The sequence below is a fragment of the Hippopotamus amphibius genome, chromosome 8 (assembly GCF_030028045.1).
Source record: "Hippopotamus amphibius kiboko isolate mHipAmp2 chromosome 8, mHipAmp2.hap2, whole genome shotgun sequence".
Taxonomy (NCBI): domain Eukaryota; kingdom Metazoa; phylum Chordata; class Mammalia; order Artiodactyla; family Hippopotamidae; genus Hippopotamus; species Hippopotamus amphibius.
This window is the reverse complement of record NC_080193.1, coordinates 88,302,359-88,316,963: the sequence shown is the minus strand read 5'-3', so window position 1 is coordinate 88,316,963 and position 14,605 is coordinate 88,302,359. Positions and strand designations below refer to the sequence as shown.

Below are 14,605 nucleotides of genomic sequence, written 5' to 3'. Positions count from 1 at the left end.
CTTCGAATGTTGGGATGGTGTAATGAATCTTGCTGTCTTTCTTGTGGTCTCACCTGGACTCTCTCTCTCCCTGCTCCCACCCTTTGTCCCTTCTGTAGCTAAACCACTTCCCAGGTTCATTCCAGATTGGGCGAAAGGACCGACTGTGGCGGAACCTGTCCCGTATGCAGAGCCGCTTTGGCAAGAAGGAGTTCAGTTTCTTCCCCCAGTCCTTCATCCTGCCCCAGGACGCCAAGCTCCTGCGCAAAGCCTGGGAGAGCAGCAGCCGCCAAAAGTGGATTGTTAAACCAGTGAGTGGATCAAAGCGAGTGGCAGGCCAGGGCATGAGAGTGGGAACACCACTGTGTTGGGCCAGGTAAACAGCTCCTCTCCTCTCCCCTTGACCTTTAGCCAGCATCCGCTCGAGGCATTGGCATCCAGGTCATTCACAAGTGGAGTCAGCTCCCCAAGCGAAGGCCCCTTCTGGTACAGAGGTGAGCTGGTCTCCAGCTCCTCAGCCTGGAGGTTCCCTTTTCACGATGTTCTTTTGTCCTTTGTTCTCCCAGCCAAAAACCTTCCTCAGCCAGCCGTTTAAAGTTCTTTATCCTGGGGATGTTAGCTGGCTTCTTTTGCCGTGGCTCAGTTATCTGCCAAGCCCTGTCTCATATGTCCTGTCCCTGAAGCTGGCCTTTCCCTGTGTAGGTATCTCCACAAACCCTACCTCATCAGCGGCAGCAAGTTCGATCTGCGAATCTATGTTTACGTCACCTCCTACGATCCTCTGCGGATTTACCTCTTTTCAGATGGACTCGTCCGCTTTGCTAGTTGCAAGTATGTGGTAGTGGTGAGGCCTCACCCTGACAGCTTTGGGGATTTGCTTTCCCTCCAGCGAGGGAAGCTGGCGGACACCAAACAGGAAAATAACCAATGTTTTGGTCGTTTTTGTTAGCAAAGGAGAAGGTAGGGTGCCTTTGGGAAAACCTAGTCTTCCTTTTCTCCTGTGTGTCTCCTTTACTTTTACATCAAACACTTTACTTCTGACACTTCTGGTCACCAAATGTGTGAGTTTTTTCCCCCACACGAAGCAGTTCTACACAACGCCAGGTGGGTGTCCTGCAATTGAACTCAATTCTGGTACTATCTACCTGGAGATAGCGTTAGATGCCGCAGGTTAAGGGCTCAGTCTCACCAGACTGCCCCTTCCTCCACCACCTCAGATGCCAGTCGCAAGTGCAGGTTTCTGCCTGTGCTTATGACCAATTGACTATGGATCAGAGGTTCCCATGACCCCCTCCTCGAGGCCAGGGCCCAGGGGTATCAGTTTGATTAATTTGCTAGAGCAGCTCACAGAATTCAGGAAGATAGTTTACTTATGTTTACTGATTTGTGAAAAATGGGTATGATAAAGGATACAGAAGAACAGGCAGATGGAAGAGATGCACAGGGCAAGGTATGTGAGAAGAGACGCAGAGCTTCCATGCCCTCTCTGGGTGGGCCATTCTCCCAGCACCTCCACAGGTTCACCCACCTGGAAGCTCTCTGAACCTCATGTTTTGGGGATTTCTACAGAGGCTTCATCACTTAGGCATGATTGATCGTAAACTCCATTTTCAGCCTTTCTCCCTTTTTAAGAGAATGGGGGTTAGGTGGGGGGAGTTGAAAATTCCAAGTGTCTAACCATGGCTTGGTCTTTTTTTTTTTTTTTTTTTAAGAGAAGCTTTTCTTCTTTTTCTTTTAATTTTTTTTTAATTTTTTTTTTTAAGGAACCCATTCTTTTTTTTTTTTAATTTATTAATTTTGGCTGCATTGGGTCTTCGTTGCTGTGCATGGGCTTTTCTCTAGTTGTGGCAAGCAGGGGCTACTCTTTGTTGCAGTACTTGGGCTTCTCAGTGAGGTGACTTCTCTTGCTGCAGAGCTTCGGATCTAGGCACGTGGGCTTCAGTAGTTGCGGCATGTGTGCTCAGTAATTGTGGCTCTCGGGCTCTAGAACATAGGCTTAGTAGTCGTGGCGCACGGGCTTAGTTGCTCCGTGGCATGTGGGGTCTTCCCAGTCCAGAGATCGAACCCATGTCCCCTGCATTGGCAGGTGGTTTCTTAACCACTGTGTCAACAGGGAAGTCCCCATGGCTTGGTCTTTCCAGTGACTGGCCCTCATCCAGGAGCCATCCAGGAGCTCACCCAATGTCACCTTGTTGGAAAAAAGACACTCCTATCACCCAGGAAATTATAAGGGTTTTAGGAGCTCTGCGTCAGGAAGTGGAGTCAAAGACCAAATCTGAGAACAAAGATGCTCCTTGTACTCTTACCACTTAGGAATTTACAAAAGTTTTAGGAACTCTGTGTCAGGGGCTGGGGGCAGGGACCAATATATTTATTTCTTATAAGTCACAGTATTATATGGGGAATGGGAAGTAAGGAGGTTGTCTACTTCACTAAATAGGGAGGGTCTTCCTGCAGGACTGAGGTGGGATAAATTAGGAGATGAGTTTAGCTGTGGTATTCTAGAAACCTTACTAGTAGACATACTTCTTAGACCCTTGTGCATCTGAAAAGACCTGTCCACTTGTCCTTTACCTCCTCAGGATTTAGGGAAATGTTTGGACTGTTATTGTTCTGCTATCTCACCATCTCACCTCTGCCTTTCCTCTCACTTCCAGGTATTCCCCTTCTATGAAGAGCCTCGGCAACAAGTTCATGCACCTGACCAACTACAGTGTCAATAAAAAGAATGCCGAGTACCAGGCCAATGAAGATGAAACAGCCTGCCAGGGCCACAAATGGTACCCAGACAGTCCCCATCAAGTGGAGACCTAGAGGAGCAGAGGGTTCTGGGGTTTGGGGAGCTTTCGGGGGGAGGGGGGTGGTGAGTGGAGGATTAATATAAGACCCAAAGATTATATAAACACTTGGCAATTCAGAATTGGTCTGTTTGCATACAAACTCATCTCTGTCTTAATTCAGAACATCAAAAGAAGATGTATGAAGAAAATACCTTTGGGCCTCTTATTCCTTTTTCTTTGTGTTTTCTTCATCACTCATTCATAAACTATAATCCTAAATACTCCCTCCTCCTCCCCTGCCTCACAGGGCACTGAAGGCTTTATGGAGCTACCTGAGCCAGAAGGGAGTCAACAGTGATGCCATCTGGGAGAAAATAAAGGATGTTGTTGTCAAAACCATCATCTCGTGAGTCACACTGCCACCCTGGGTGTGGGGCCTACCACTGAACCCCTCTTTTTTTTTTTTAATATGTATATTTTAAAAATAAATTTATTTATTTATTTATTTATTTATTTATTTATTAATGGCTGTGTTGGGTGTTTGTTGCTGTGCATGGGCTTTCTCTAGTTGTGGCGAGCAGGGGCTACTCTTCATTGTGGTGCACTGTCTTGTCATTGCAGTGGCCTCTCTTGTTGCAGAGCACGAGTTCTAGGCATGCGGGCTTCAGTGTTTGCAGCACACAGGCTCAGTAATTGTGGCTTGAGGGCTCTAGAGCGCAGGCTCAGTAGTTGTGGCACACAGGCTTAGTTGCTCTGCGGCATGTGGGACCTTCCCAGCCCAGGGATCAAACCCGTGTCCCCTGCGTTGGCAAGCAGATTCTTAACCACTGCACCACCACAGAAGTCCCTTTTTTAAAAAAAATATTTATTTATTTAGCTATGCCAGGTCTTAGTGGTGGCACACGGGATCTTCATTGCTGTGTGTGGGGAATCTTCATTGAAGCATGTGGGATCTTTAGTCACAGCATGCGTACTCTTAGTTGTGGCATTTGGAATCTAGTTCCCTGACCAGGGATTGAACCTGGGTCCCCTGAATTGGTAGCACAGAGTCTTAGCCACTGAACCACCAGGGAAGTCCCTGAACCCCCCGCTTTTCTTGTGGGCTTCCACACTGCTGTGCTCCAGACTTTTGACCACGCTATTTTCATTTCTGAGGAAAAGGTTTAGGAAGGAGTGGATAGACTTAAATTTTGTTCTTCTTCTGAACTTCATCCCCATAAGCTGGCTCCAGATCACAGACATCTCTTGGGAGCTTCTTTTCCTGTATTGCTTCTGTTCTCTCATCTCTGAGCCACTCCATTGCAGGGCAGCTCTAGGTAGGGCCTTTGGGAGGAGCTGAGCCGAATACTTTCTCCTCCCTGTGATCAGGTCAGAACCCTATGTGACCAGCCTGCTGAAGATGTATGTGCGTCGGCCCTACAGCTGCCACGAGCTCTTTGGTTTTGACATCATGCTGGATGAGAACCTAAAGCCTTGGGTCCTGGAAGTCAACATCTCCCCAAGGTAGGTATTCTCAGGGCACTCACAGTAGAAGCCTTTCTGTATCCTCATGATCCTATTTCTGCTCCAGTCTTGCTGACTTTGGGAAGACCTTTCCTTCACTAGAATATGTGTTTTCCCTTCGTGGTCTATTTACCCATTCCCTTTTTCTTTGCCATTATCTCAAGGTTCTCTGACATTGGAGACAGATTGTTAAAAGTTGCTTTTTTTTTTTTTTTTTTTTTAATTTAATTTTATTTTTTTTGGGGGGGGTACATCAGGTTCAATCATCTGTTTTTATACACATATCCCTGTATTCCCTCCCTTCCTTCACTCCCCCGCCTCAAGTCCCCACCACCCTCCCTGCCCCAGTCCTCTAAGGCATCTTCCATCCTCGAGTTGGACTCCCTTTGTTATACAACAACTTCCCACTGACTATTTTACAGTTGGTAGTATATATATGTCTGTGCTACTCTCTCGCTTCGTCTCAGCTTCCCCTTCACCCCCCGCCCCCTCCCATACCTCGAGTTCTCCAGTCCATTCTCTGTATCTGCATCCTTATTCTTGTCACTGAGTTCATCAGTACCATTTTTAGATTCCGTATACGTGAGTTAGCATACAATATTTGTCCTTCTCTTTCTGACTTACTTCACTATGTATGACAGATTATAGTTCTATCCACCTCATTACATATAGCTCCATCTCATCCCTTTTTATAGCTGAGTAATATTCCATTGTATATATATGCCACATCTTCTGTATCCATTCATTTGTTGATGGGCATTTAGGTTGCTTCCATGTCCTGGCTATTGTAAACAGTGCTGCAATAAACATTATGGTACATGTTTCTTTTGGGATTATGGTTTTCTTTGGATATATGCCCAGGAGTGGGATGACTGGATCATATGGAAGTTCTATTTGTAGTTTTTTAAGGAACCTCCAAATTGTTTTCCATAGTGGCTGTACCAACTTACATTCCCACCAACAGTGCAGGAGAGTTCCCTTTTCTCCACACCCTCTCCAACATTTGTGGTTTCCAGACTTTGTGATGATGGCCATTCTGATTGGTGTGAGGTGATACCTCATTGTGGCTTTGACTTGCATTTCTCTGATTATGAGTGATGTTGAGCATCTTTTCATGTGTTTGTTGGCCATCTGTATGTCTTCTTTGGAGAAATGTCTATTTAGGTCTTCTGCCCATTTGTGGATTGGGTTATTTGCTTTTTTGGTGTTAAGCTTCATGAGCTGCTTGTATATTTTGGAGGTTAATCCTTTGTCCGTTGTTTCATAGGCAATTATTTTTTCCCATTCTGAGGGTTGCCTAAAAAAAGTTGCTTTTTTAAATTTGATGCCTACTGCATGCTTTTCCGCTAGCAAACCAAGGTCATGGGCAGGAACCACCTAAAGTGAGGTTATTCACTATCTGTGGGGCAGGAAGACCCTCATGATGGTGCTCATGAGTTTGGGTGTCAGTGGGGCTGGCACTGACTTGGACTTGTGACTGGAAACAGTTTTGGTGTCTGCTTTTACCACTCTGCATTCTTTCTCCAAAGCCTTCACTCCAACTCTCCACTGGACGTCAGCATCAAAGGCCAGATGATCCGTGACCTTCTGAACCTGGCGGGCTTTGTTCTGCCCAGTGCAGAGGATGTCGCTTCCAGCTCTAGCAGCTCCAGCAGCTCCACCACCAGGTCAGCCTCCTTGCTTGTCTGCAGCTTGGCTGGCAGCGTGAGCGGCCCCATCGTGACTCTAGGAAGGGATGGTGTCTGGGTGCTGCCCCCTCCTGCCTGGTCTTCTTTGCTGCTGGATCTGCCCCTGCAGTCAACCCTGTACCACTGCCATGTTAGTACCCCTAAAAGCATGCTTGGTTAAAATTGCTCTCCCACCCAGGAATCCTCACAGAGCCTGGAAATCAGCTTTAAATTCTGCAAGCATGGATTTCCCCTGGCAGTCTAGTGGTTAAGACTCCACGCTTTCATGCTGAGGGCCTGGGTTTGATCCTTGGTTGGGGAACTAAGATCCCACAAACTGCGTGGTGCAGCCAAAAAAAAAAAAATTCCTCCAGCAGATATTCAAAGCTCCAGCCTCTTTTCCCCAGGCACCCCTCCCTTAATTCCTCTTCCCAGCTTCTGTGCTCTGACAAACTGGATCGCTCATAGAACCCCAAGGATGGAAGAATCCTTAAGGATCAGTTAGTCCAGTCTCCTCTCTGAAATGTACACGGCTTCTCATTGTTCCCCTGTGATGTCCCCTCCTCTGCTCATGGAGTTTCTTCCTCCTGAAATTCCACTCAGCAAGACCTCCCTGGTTTCAACCTCACCCATCCATCAAAGCCTAGCTGAAGGCAGCATCTTCATGAAACCAGCTCGAGGAGGGCTCTCTCCTCCACACCCACAGAGCCTCAGAACCACTCTTGAGAAAAGGGAGCTAATATATAGTCAGTAACTGCTATGTGTACGGGAAAACCTATAACTTATCCCCAATAGCAGCCCTATGAAGTTGGTATTGTTATCCTCAGTTTACAGATGAGGAAGCTGAAAACCACTAGGATTAAGTAACCCATCCAAGGTCATTCAGCTAGAGTTGTAGATCTGGGCTTCAAATCCTAATTTGTTGGTAACAAAACTTGCTTTCCCCACCAGACATTGTAGACTTATAATTGGCTCTGTGCTATAGTTTATTTGTCATTTGACACATGCCGTCCTGTGAGCTCCTTGGAGGCCATCTTCGTGTCTCTCAGTAGTAATTGTCGTAATGTGGATGATGAAACTGAGGTGCAGGCAGGGCAGGGAATTTGTCCAGGATTACATAGCCAGTAGGGCCAAGCTGGATATTTATTATAGTAAGTGTTCACTAAATTAAACTGAAGTATACAGTGATTGTTCCATGGTCCTCTTTTTTTATCATTTAAATACAACTTAAAGAGGGTGCTTTTTCCTCTTTTAGTTCTTTCATGGTACTTGATCTTTGACGCGCAGGCTATTTGAGTGCAGTGCGTTGCAGTCTGATTTACTCAAGTAACAAACTTTTGTCCATCCTTCTTTGACTTCTCTTGAGAAGAATGTCATCCTGGGCTGGATCCTCTCTCCACATGTCCTCAGAATGTGAAGCTGCTGAGCTTACCCTTTGCCCCCTTTCTACCCCCTGCCTTAGCCTGCCCAGCTCCCCCAGGGACAGATGTCAAATGGCCCCAGAGTACTTCACTGCACAGAAGATGAAGAAAGCCTATTACTTGACCCAGAAAATTCCTGATCAGGTAGGAGATTGCCTTCACCCCAGTGCTGGCAGAAAGGTTCCCTGGTCAAACATGTGGGGGCCCCGAGGCAAGCAGTTTTTCTTCCCTCTAGGGCAGGGTTTCCTACATCCCCTGGTGTGCAGGGATTTGTTGGCATGTGTATCATTCCAGGAGAGAGTTGATAGCCTTTATCACGTGCTCAACAACCACTGCTCTTAGCAAAATGCTGTACCCGCCCACCCTTCTTGTAAAGCTGTAGACCCTTTGGGTTTCTTTCTCTGAGGGGCACTGAGCTCCTGGAAGGCTTGACCTTCTCAGAGTGGATGAGGGAGTCAGATGAAAGAGTGGCAGACACAAGGCTGTGGCCAAATCTGAATTGCTGGATTCCAGTCTTGACTTCATCCAACAAATCACTTAGCCTCTGTGCCCCCCGGCTCCCCTCACCCCGGCCAAGAGTCTCTCCATCCCCTGAATGAGCTCAGTAGACTCAGGAACAGATGAGGGAGGTCCAGAGCTGGCCCACCAGGCTGCCTTGGTGGTCCTTTCATGCTGGAACCTTAGGACCCCAGAGTCATACTCCCTATCCCCTGGCTTTCTGATCTCTGCCTCTGGCTTACACTCTTTGCGACACCCTTTTCCTCCCTGTTCCTTGGGCCACAGGACTTCTATGCATCTGTGCTGGATGTCCTGACGCCAGATGATGTTCGGGTTCTGGTCGAGATGGAGGATGAGTTTTCTCGCCGTGGTCAATTTGAACGAATTTTTCCTTCTCGAATCTCTTCTCGCTATCTCCGCTTTTTTGAGCAGCCACGATATTTCAACATTCTCACCACCCAATGGGAACAGAAGTATCATGGCAACAAGCTCAAAGGTGATGTGTCTTCCCTGCCCACAGGCCACGTTTAATGAGAGATTAAACCCAATAGACCAAGAAATGGGCCTCTGTGGCAAGAAGATCAGGCCAGTTGATTTCACACCTCTTAAGTCCTACCTTTGTTAATCTTGTCCTAGGAGTAGATCTGCTTCGGAGTTGGTGCTACAAAGGGTTCCACACAGGAGCCGTCTCTGATTCTGCTCCAGTGGTGAGTAATGCTGCTGGGGTGAAGGAGGACAGCTCTACCTCAGGCCCCTCCCTCTTCCACCTTAAGAGTGCAGCATGGGTTGGGTGTAAGTCCAGACCCTCTCACTTCTACCCAAGGCTCTGCAGGCCTCTGTGTCTCAGGACCCTTCCTTTTCAAGGGAATAATTGCCTCCAGGATTCTCTAGATGCCTTTCTTTCAGGGATCAGGTGCTTTGTAGCCTCAACTTCTTGTCTGAATCAGGAGAGGACCAAGACTTTTCTCCCTATGGGCCCATTCCTGCAGGGTAGGGAAGGAAAGAGCCCTTTAATCACTCAGAGGTAGACCTAGTAAAGAGTCCTAAGACCCAGACACTCTCCCCTGACCTCTACCTAGCCCCGCTGGCCTCATTGCTTCCTTTGCTTCTAGTGGACTCTCCCAACATCAATTCTGACTGGCCCAAAGGGTGATGTGACACTCAGTGATTTCTCCAAATCAGAGACTGGCAAGCTGGGGTGAGTGCTGCCTGGGCAAGGGAAGGGTGTTGGGTGTGAATTCAGGGAGTTCTCTTCCTTGCTCTTTTCCCAGAGTATGAGGAGATCAACTTTCTTGGTTGGGGGTTGGTGAGACTATCAGAATATGCATCCTCAGTATCCTCTTCCTGGTGGTTCTTGGTATACCCAGTAGAGCTGAACTGCAGCAGAGACTCATCCGCAGAAGCAGCCACTTTCAGCCGTACTGAAATGAATACTGTGAATGCCTGCTGTAGGCTCTGAAGGTAGCAGATCATGGGTTAAAGTCTCAGCGACGCAGTGTCTCAGACATTTCTCTCCCCCTGCTTCCCTCAGAAAACGTGGCTCCCCTGAGGGAAGCATAACACTCTCTGAAGATGGGACCATGCCCAAACCCATGAAGACCCAAGCTGGCCTTTCCCCTTCCCCCAGGAAACCCAGTTCCTCAAAGGACAGTGAGGACACCAGCAAAGAGCCCAGCCTCTCCAGCCAGATGCTACCTGTGATCAAGTACTCTGGGCAGACTTCGAGACTTTCTGCTCCCCCCACCTCCCAGTCACCTGGTGACTCCCTCCTGGCTGCTGTGAGCCCGTGACTGGCCTCTCTCTAGCCCCCGCCCAGGCGCACCAGCGTCAGCTACCTCATGGGAACCGGCCGGCTGGCCAGCCTGAGCCCCCACCCCTCCGCCTTGCCCCTCCTCGGAGTATTTTTGGAAGTGGTTGAATTGTAGAGATGGGTATCTGGCGGGCTGGAGGGGTGGTGGGGAGGGGAGAAGGTGCGGAAGGTCCACTGGCCGGCACCTTCTGTCTCAGCAGAGAAGCCAGTGATGGCCACTCAGCCTCATAAAGCAGCGTTTGGGTTCTACCTTCAGAGAGCCATGTGTGATTTGTGTTAGGCCTTGGTGTAGGGAGTGAGTTACAGCTCAAGAGGAGAAAACATGCCGAACCTATTTGGGCCTGAAGTCCCTTGCTCTCAATATAATTGAGGAGGTTCCTCTGAGGGTACTTATTTCCTCAGGGGTCACACTCCCCCCTCCCCCAACCGCCTGTCCTGAGGAGTCGCTTTCGGAAACCTTCAGACTTCCTCAGTAGATAGACAGGCAAAGGCTGTGACATGCTGAACCCATTTCCTATCATCCTAGTCTTGGGGGCATCACCACCTTCAGACCATTTCTCCGTTCATATACCCACCCAGCCAGTAGCCCTAGGTCTGCCTATTCTGACTTCACATCACTCCCACTTGTTGAACCTTCTAGACTTCTCTCTTGTGGGTGTCACACCTTCAGCTCTTGGCTTTCTGTGAGGGGAGAGGGTCTGTAACCTTTGTGAATTTCCCGTGGCTGCAGTAAAGGAGCCCAGATAATCCCACTTGCTGTTGCCTATGTCCATATAGCAAAGGACACAATCCAAGGGGAGGGTGGAAGGAGCTGTGGTTCCCCTTCACTCTCTTTGGCGATGGGGGTCTGGCTCACAGGTCTCTAGAGCATGCAGACTCTGGTGGCCTGGCAGGCAGGTTTCAGGAGCAGCCAGCATTGTAGGATGGGCTTCCAGTCAGGCTCCTGACTAAACTCTTGTACTCTGAACTGGATCTACCTCCCTCCCCAATACTCAGTAAACAGTGAATGTTCAATAAATGTTAACTGCGTGAACTGTACATATACGGAGATCTCACAGGATACAAACACCTAAACCAGAAGCTCTACCTCTGTCTCTCCTGCGCTGAAGTGCAGCCCAGGGGGAAGCCAAGGTGGGAGAGTTTGAATCAGAAAGGTGGTTTTCACTTGAGCTGTGTTTCTCTTTAACCTAGCACTTCCTGGTTGCTGCTCGCCCCCTCCCCAGCCCTACAACCCCTTTACTTCATTTCATTTTTCTACCAGCAGGGCCCAACAAGAAGCCAACTGGCCCCTTGACTCTGATACCCAGGTTTTCCCTTTGGCACATCAGGCAGGAAGCTCTTCTTATGGTCTGACCCCGGGCTTTCTCTCCCTTCATTCTCTCTTTTTTTTTTTAATTAATTAATTATTTTTGGCTGTATTGGGTCTGTTGCTGCACGTGGGCTTTCTCTAGTTGTAGCTTACAGGGGATACACTTCATTGCAGTGCATGGGCTTCTCATTGCAGTGGCTTCTCATTATGGAGCACGGGCTCTAGGTGCACGGGCTTCAATAGTTGCAGCATGAGGGCTCAGTAGCTGTGGCTCAAAGGCATACCAGCTTAGTTGCTCCACAGCATGTGGGATCTTTCCGGCCTAGGAATTGAACCCATGTCCCCTGCATTGGCAGGTGGATTCTTAACCACTGTGCCACTGGGGAAGTCCCTGCCTTTATTCTTGAGCATTGGAAAGATATCCAGCTTCATGGCTCCCGGAGTTCTGTGGTGAGTTGGGAGGGAGCCATGGAAAAATCACTGAGGCCTGACTGGGTTCAAGGCCACACAGTTGATGTGTGGAGGCCATGTTGACAGTTGTGAAGAAAGCCTGATGGCAAAGTCCTGGGGCATTGCTGCTTCAAAGTCAGGTCCGCAGTCCTGTTAAATCTCTTCTGGTAGACTTGAATCCAACTCCCTCTTGTCCTGCGTGGGTGATGCAATATTCTAGTGTAAATGTCGAAACAAACCTTGTGACGAGGGCAGGAAGCAGCTTTCCTAAGAAAACTAGCCGCCTGCTTAAGCAGTTTTGTTGTGGCTGGCCCTTTGGTGCAAGGGCTTAGGTGTGGAGGTCTGACTGAGCTGTGCTACTCCCTGGAAACCAGCTTCAGTGGTTTGCCTTCCAAGAATCCCCAGATGGCACAACCACTTCCATCCCCGTAACTGGAAGAGGGACCGGCTCTGCAGCGTGATGGGAAGCAGGGGAACAGGCTGTGGGGAAATTAAACAAGTGATGGAAATAGACTGTTCTTGGTAGTTTAAAACATGTTTATACTTTTAATTTAAAATTTTCATCACCTTTGAGTGTCTGATAGGTGTGAGTGTGTTGCTGGGTAGGAGAAAGGAATGAGGCTAATGTATCATACTTCCCTTTCAGCCTTGAGAGAAAGTGAAATTTTGCTCATTAAGCATTCAGCATACATACTTAGCAATGCATACCCACAGTTTAAGGTATTCAGCTAAATAAGGAATTCAGGGCAAGGAATGAGATTTGGGGGAAAGTTTAAATTTGAGGGTTAGAGTAAATGTTTGTCAGAACATGTCATTTTTTCCCTAACTTGATAATGTACCCAGTCCCTGTTTGGAGAAAGGGGAGCTAGTGCTCCTGAGTCAAGGAATGCAGTATACAGGGTATTTCTGAAGCACTGGAGTAAGGATTTTTTTTTTTTTTTTTTTTGGTCGGGGGTTGGGGAGGGGTAGGGGGGCGGGTGGTTACTATTTCTGTTTACTTCAAATTCAGTCAAGCTTGGAACTTCCCTGGTGGTCCAGTGCTAAAGAACCCGTCCTGCAATGGGGTTCAATCCCTGTTCGGGGAACTAAGATCCCACATGCAGCAGGGCACCTAAGCCTGCACACCACAACTACAGAGCCTGTGTGCCTCAACTAGAGAGCCCACATGCCGTAAACTACAGAGCCCACATGCCACAGAGAGGAGAAAAATCCTCACACCACAAGTAGAAGCCTGCATGCTGCAACGAAAAATCTCGCATGCCACAATGAAAATCCCACGTGCTGCAACTAACACCTGATGCAGCCAAAAAATAAATAAATAAGATAAATATCAAATTTACTCAAGTTTGATCAGACACTAAGGAACTTAGAATGAATACTTAATGGAGAGGTGGCATGGGGATAAGAAAAGAGTGTGGACCTTGGCGTCTGACCTAGGGTTCTAATCTCAGTTCCTCTGTGTACCCTTGGGCATGTCATCTACCTTTTTAAAGTTTTTAAATCATATGAATTTAATACATACGTTGCAAGGTTGTGAAAATTAAGCAAAACATAGTAAAAGCCCTTAGGACATAGGACTTAATGCATGGTTACTCCTTTCTCCATTTGCTATCCAAGCCCTGTTCCTTGGGTAGGGAAAAGCAGGCAAGGCATGTAAAACCGTCTCCATGAGGGAATAAAGCAGCTATAGAGACGTTTTAGAAGTGAAGAAGGCCGGAACAGGGTTTAGATACCTCATCACCCCTACCTTCACCCCGTTGTACACAGACACCCTATTACCATTATTCATTCTACTGTTTCACTCTGCTGGGGATTTCTTTTCTTTAGTTTAATATTTCAGACAATGCAAATTAAAAGTATGTGAATTGGGCTTATTCAGTCCTATTCAGGAGAAGCTTTGATAAGAAAGGGAGCGCAAGGGAGCAGTGGATGCCTGGGGGCTGGAGAGGGGAGGAGCAGGGCACAGAAAACAGAGACCTTGAACTGGAGCCAAAAGAACATGCACCGATATAACAGCAGTGCCAAGGGATGCTTGTGGTTACAGGTACGTTCTTAATGATTTCAGGCTATTTAGTTGAGGGCGATTGTGCCTCCAGTCACCATATTGAAAGGATACAACTTACTGCCCTCTGGGACCATCCAACAGTGGGCCAGTGAAGGAGGCTGATGATCCAGGTACGAAGTCTGCTCCACTTCCCTCCACAGTTGAATTAGTTACACAAATAAGGTGGTCACCAAAGGCAGCCGGGAGACCTCCTCTCCTGGCTTCCTCTCTGGGTTTGTCCTAAACTAAGCTGTTTACGGTTCGAAATCCCCAACTGCTTTGAAACACTGGTGGTTTTCAGAGGTGTATAGTTGAGGGAGCTCCACTTCATACCACTTGAGATTCGAATCCAGCCTCTGGAACAACTCTCAGCCTTCTAGACCCCTCTGTAGCAGTTTGCACCCTCGTTAATGTCAGGCTCATTTGACTTGACTGTTCAACAGTTTTGGAGCATTGAGAGCTGCAAGCCACCTTGTGTTGCTCTTGGCAGATTTCTCATCGTGAAAGAATAGGAGAAGGATCAATAATAGCAGGGTGGGTGTTTTCTAAAACCCATTTGTGCCTTAATTATTATAGTGGACTGAGACACGTGGAATGCTATATACTGTCATGGGGAAATTAACACAATTTTGAAAAGATAATCTCTAAGTTTCAACTAGTAAAGTGAGACCAAAGCCTACCTTGTAGGGTAGTTATGAAGATTAAGTGTGGGTGTGGGGTGGGGGGCTGGAAATATACATAAAGCACCTAGCAAAGTGTCTGATACAAATACAGTACAGATTTCAAATAGATTCTAAAACAGACAAAATCAAAAACAGTAATACCAAAACCATTTTCATAAAGTAACGGTAACGTACTATGTAACAGCATGTTACTATCACAGTGGTACTAGGATACTATTATGGTTGCATGTTGCAGTTAGAAAACTGATGAACATGGAACAGCAAACGGGTGATTTAATCAAAATAATTCGTTTAGAAAGATTGAAGCCCTTAACATTAGTTGTCAGAGAAGTGAGCAAGTAAAACCACAACGATGCAGGCTGAGGAGCCAATGGGAAAAAGCTACCAACTGTGGGATTATGACTGAACCTCTAAGTAAGAATCCCTCCAAGGCAGAAACACAGGGCAGGCGTGGCTAAGCC

At 47.5% G+C, this 14,605-nt stretch overlaps 1 protein-coding gene and 1 non-coding gene across 5 annotated transcripts in view; one reads left to right on the top strand and one right to left on the bottom strand.

Annotated features, from left to right (window-relative positions):
• TTLL4 (tubulin tyrosine ligase like 4) overlaps positions 1 to 9,907 on the top strand; it is a 35,085-nt gene extending 25,178 nt beyond the window's left edge. For 2 of the 4 annotated variants that reach the window (XM_057744245.1, XM_057744248.1), the window contains 12 exons: positions 99 to 290; positions 391 to 473; positions 682 to 810; positions 2,637 to 2,759; positions 3,067 to 3,165; positions 4,128 to 4,262; positions 5,792 to 5,929; positions 7,392 to 7,494; positions 8,134 to 8,344; positions 8,485 to 8,555; positions 8,961 to 9,046; positions 9,380 to 9,907. In XM_057744245.1, the coding sequence (XP_057600228.1) occupies positions 99 to 290; positions 391 to 473; positions 682 to 810; positions 2,637 to 2,759; positions 3,067 to 3,165; positions 4,128 to 4,262; positions 5,792 to 5,929; positions 7,392 to 7,494; positions 8,134 to 8,344; positions 8,485 to 8,555; positions 8,961 to 9,046; positions 9,380 to 9,638 (1,629 nt within the window). In that variant the 3' untranslated portion in view covers positions 9,639 to 9,907. Of the gene's footprint in view, positions 1 to 98; positions 291 to 390; positions 474 to 681; positions 811 to 2,636; positions 2,760 to 3,066; positions 3,166 to 4,127; positions 4,263 to 5,791; positions 5,930 to 7,391; positions 7,495 to 8,133; positions 8,345 to 8,484; positions 8,556 to 8,960; positions 9,047 to 9,215 lie in introns of all 4 variants that reach the window. The other 2 variants (XM_057744246.1, XM_057744247.1) reach the window with 2 other exon arrangements.
• On the bottom strand, positions 3,760 to 3,832 carry TRNAG-ACC (transfer RNA glycine (anticodon ACC)). Its single transcript has one exon. It is a non-coding gene; the product is annotated as a tRNA-Gly (tRNA).
• Positions 9,908 to 14,605: the final 4,698 nt, after the last annotated feature.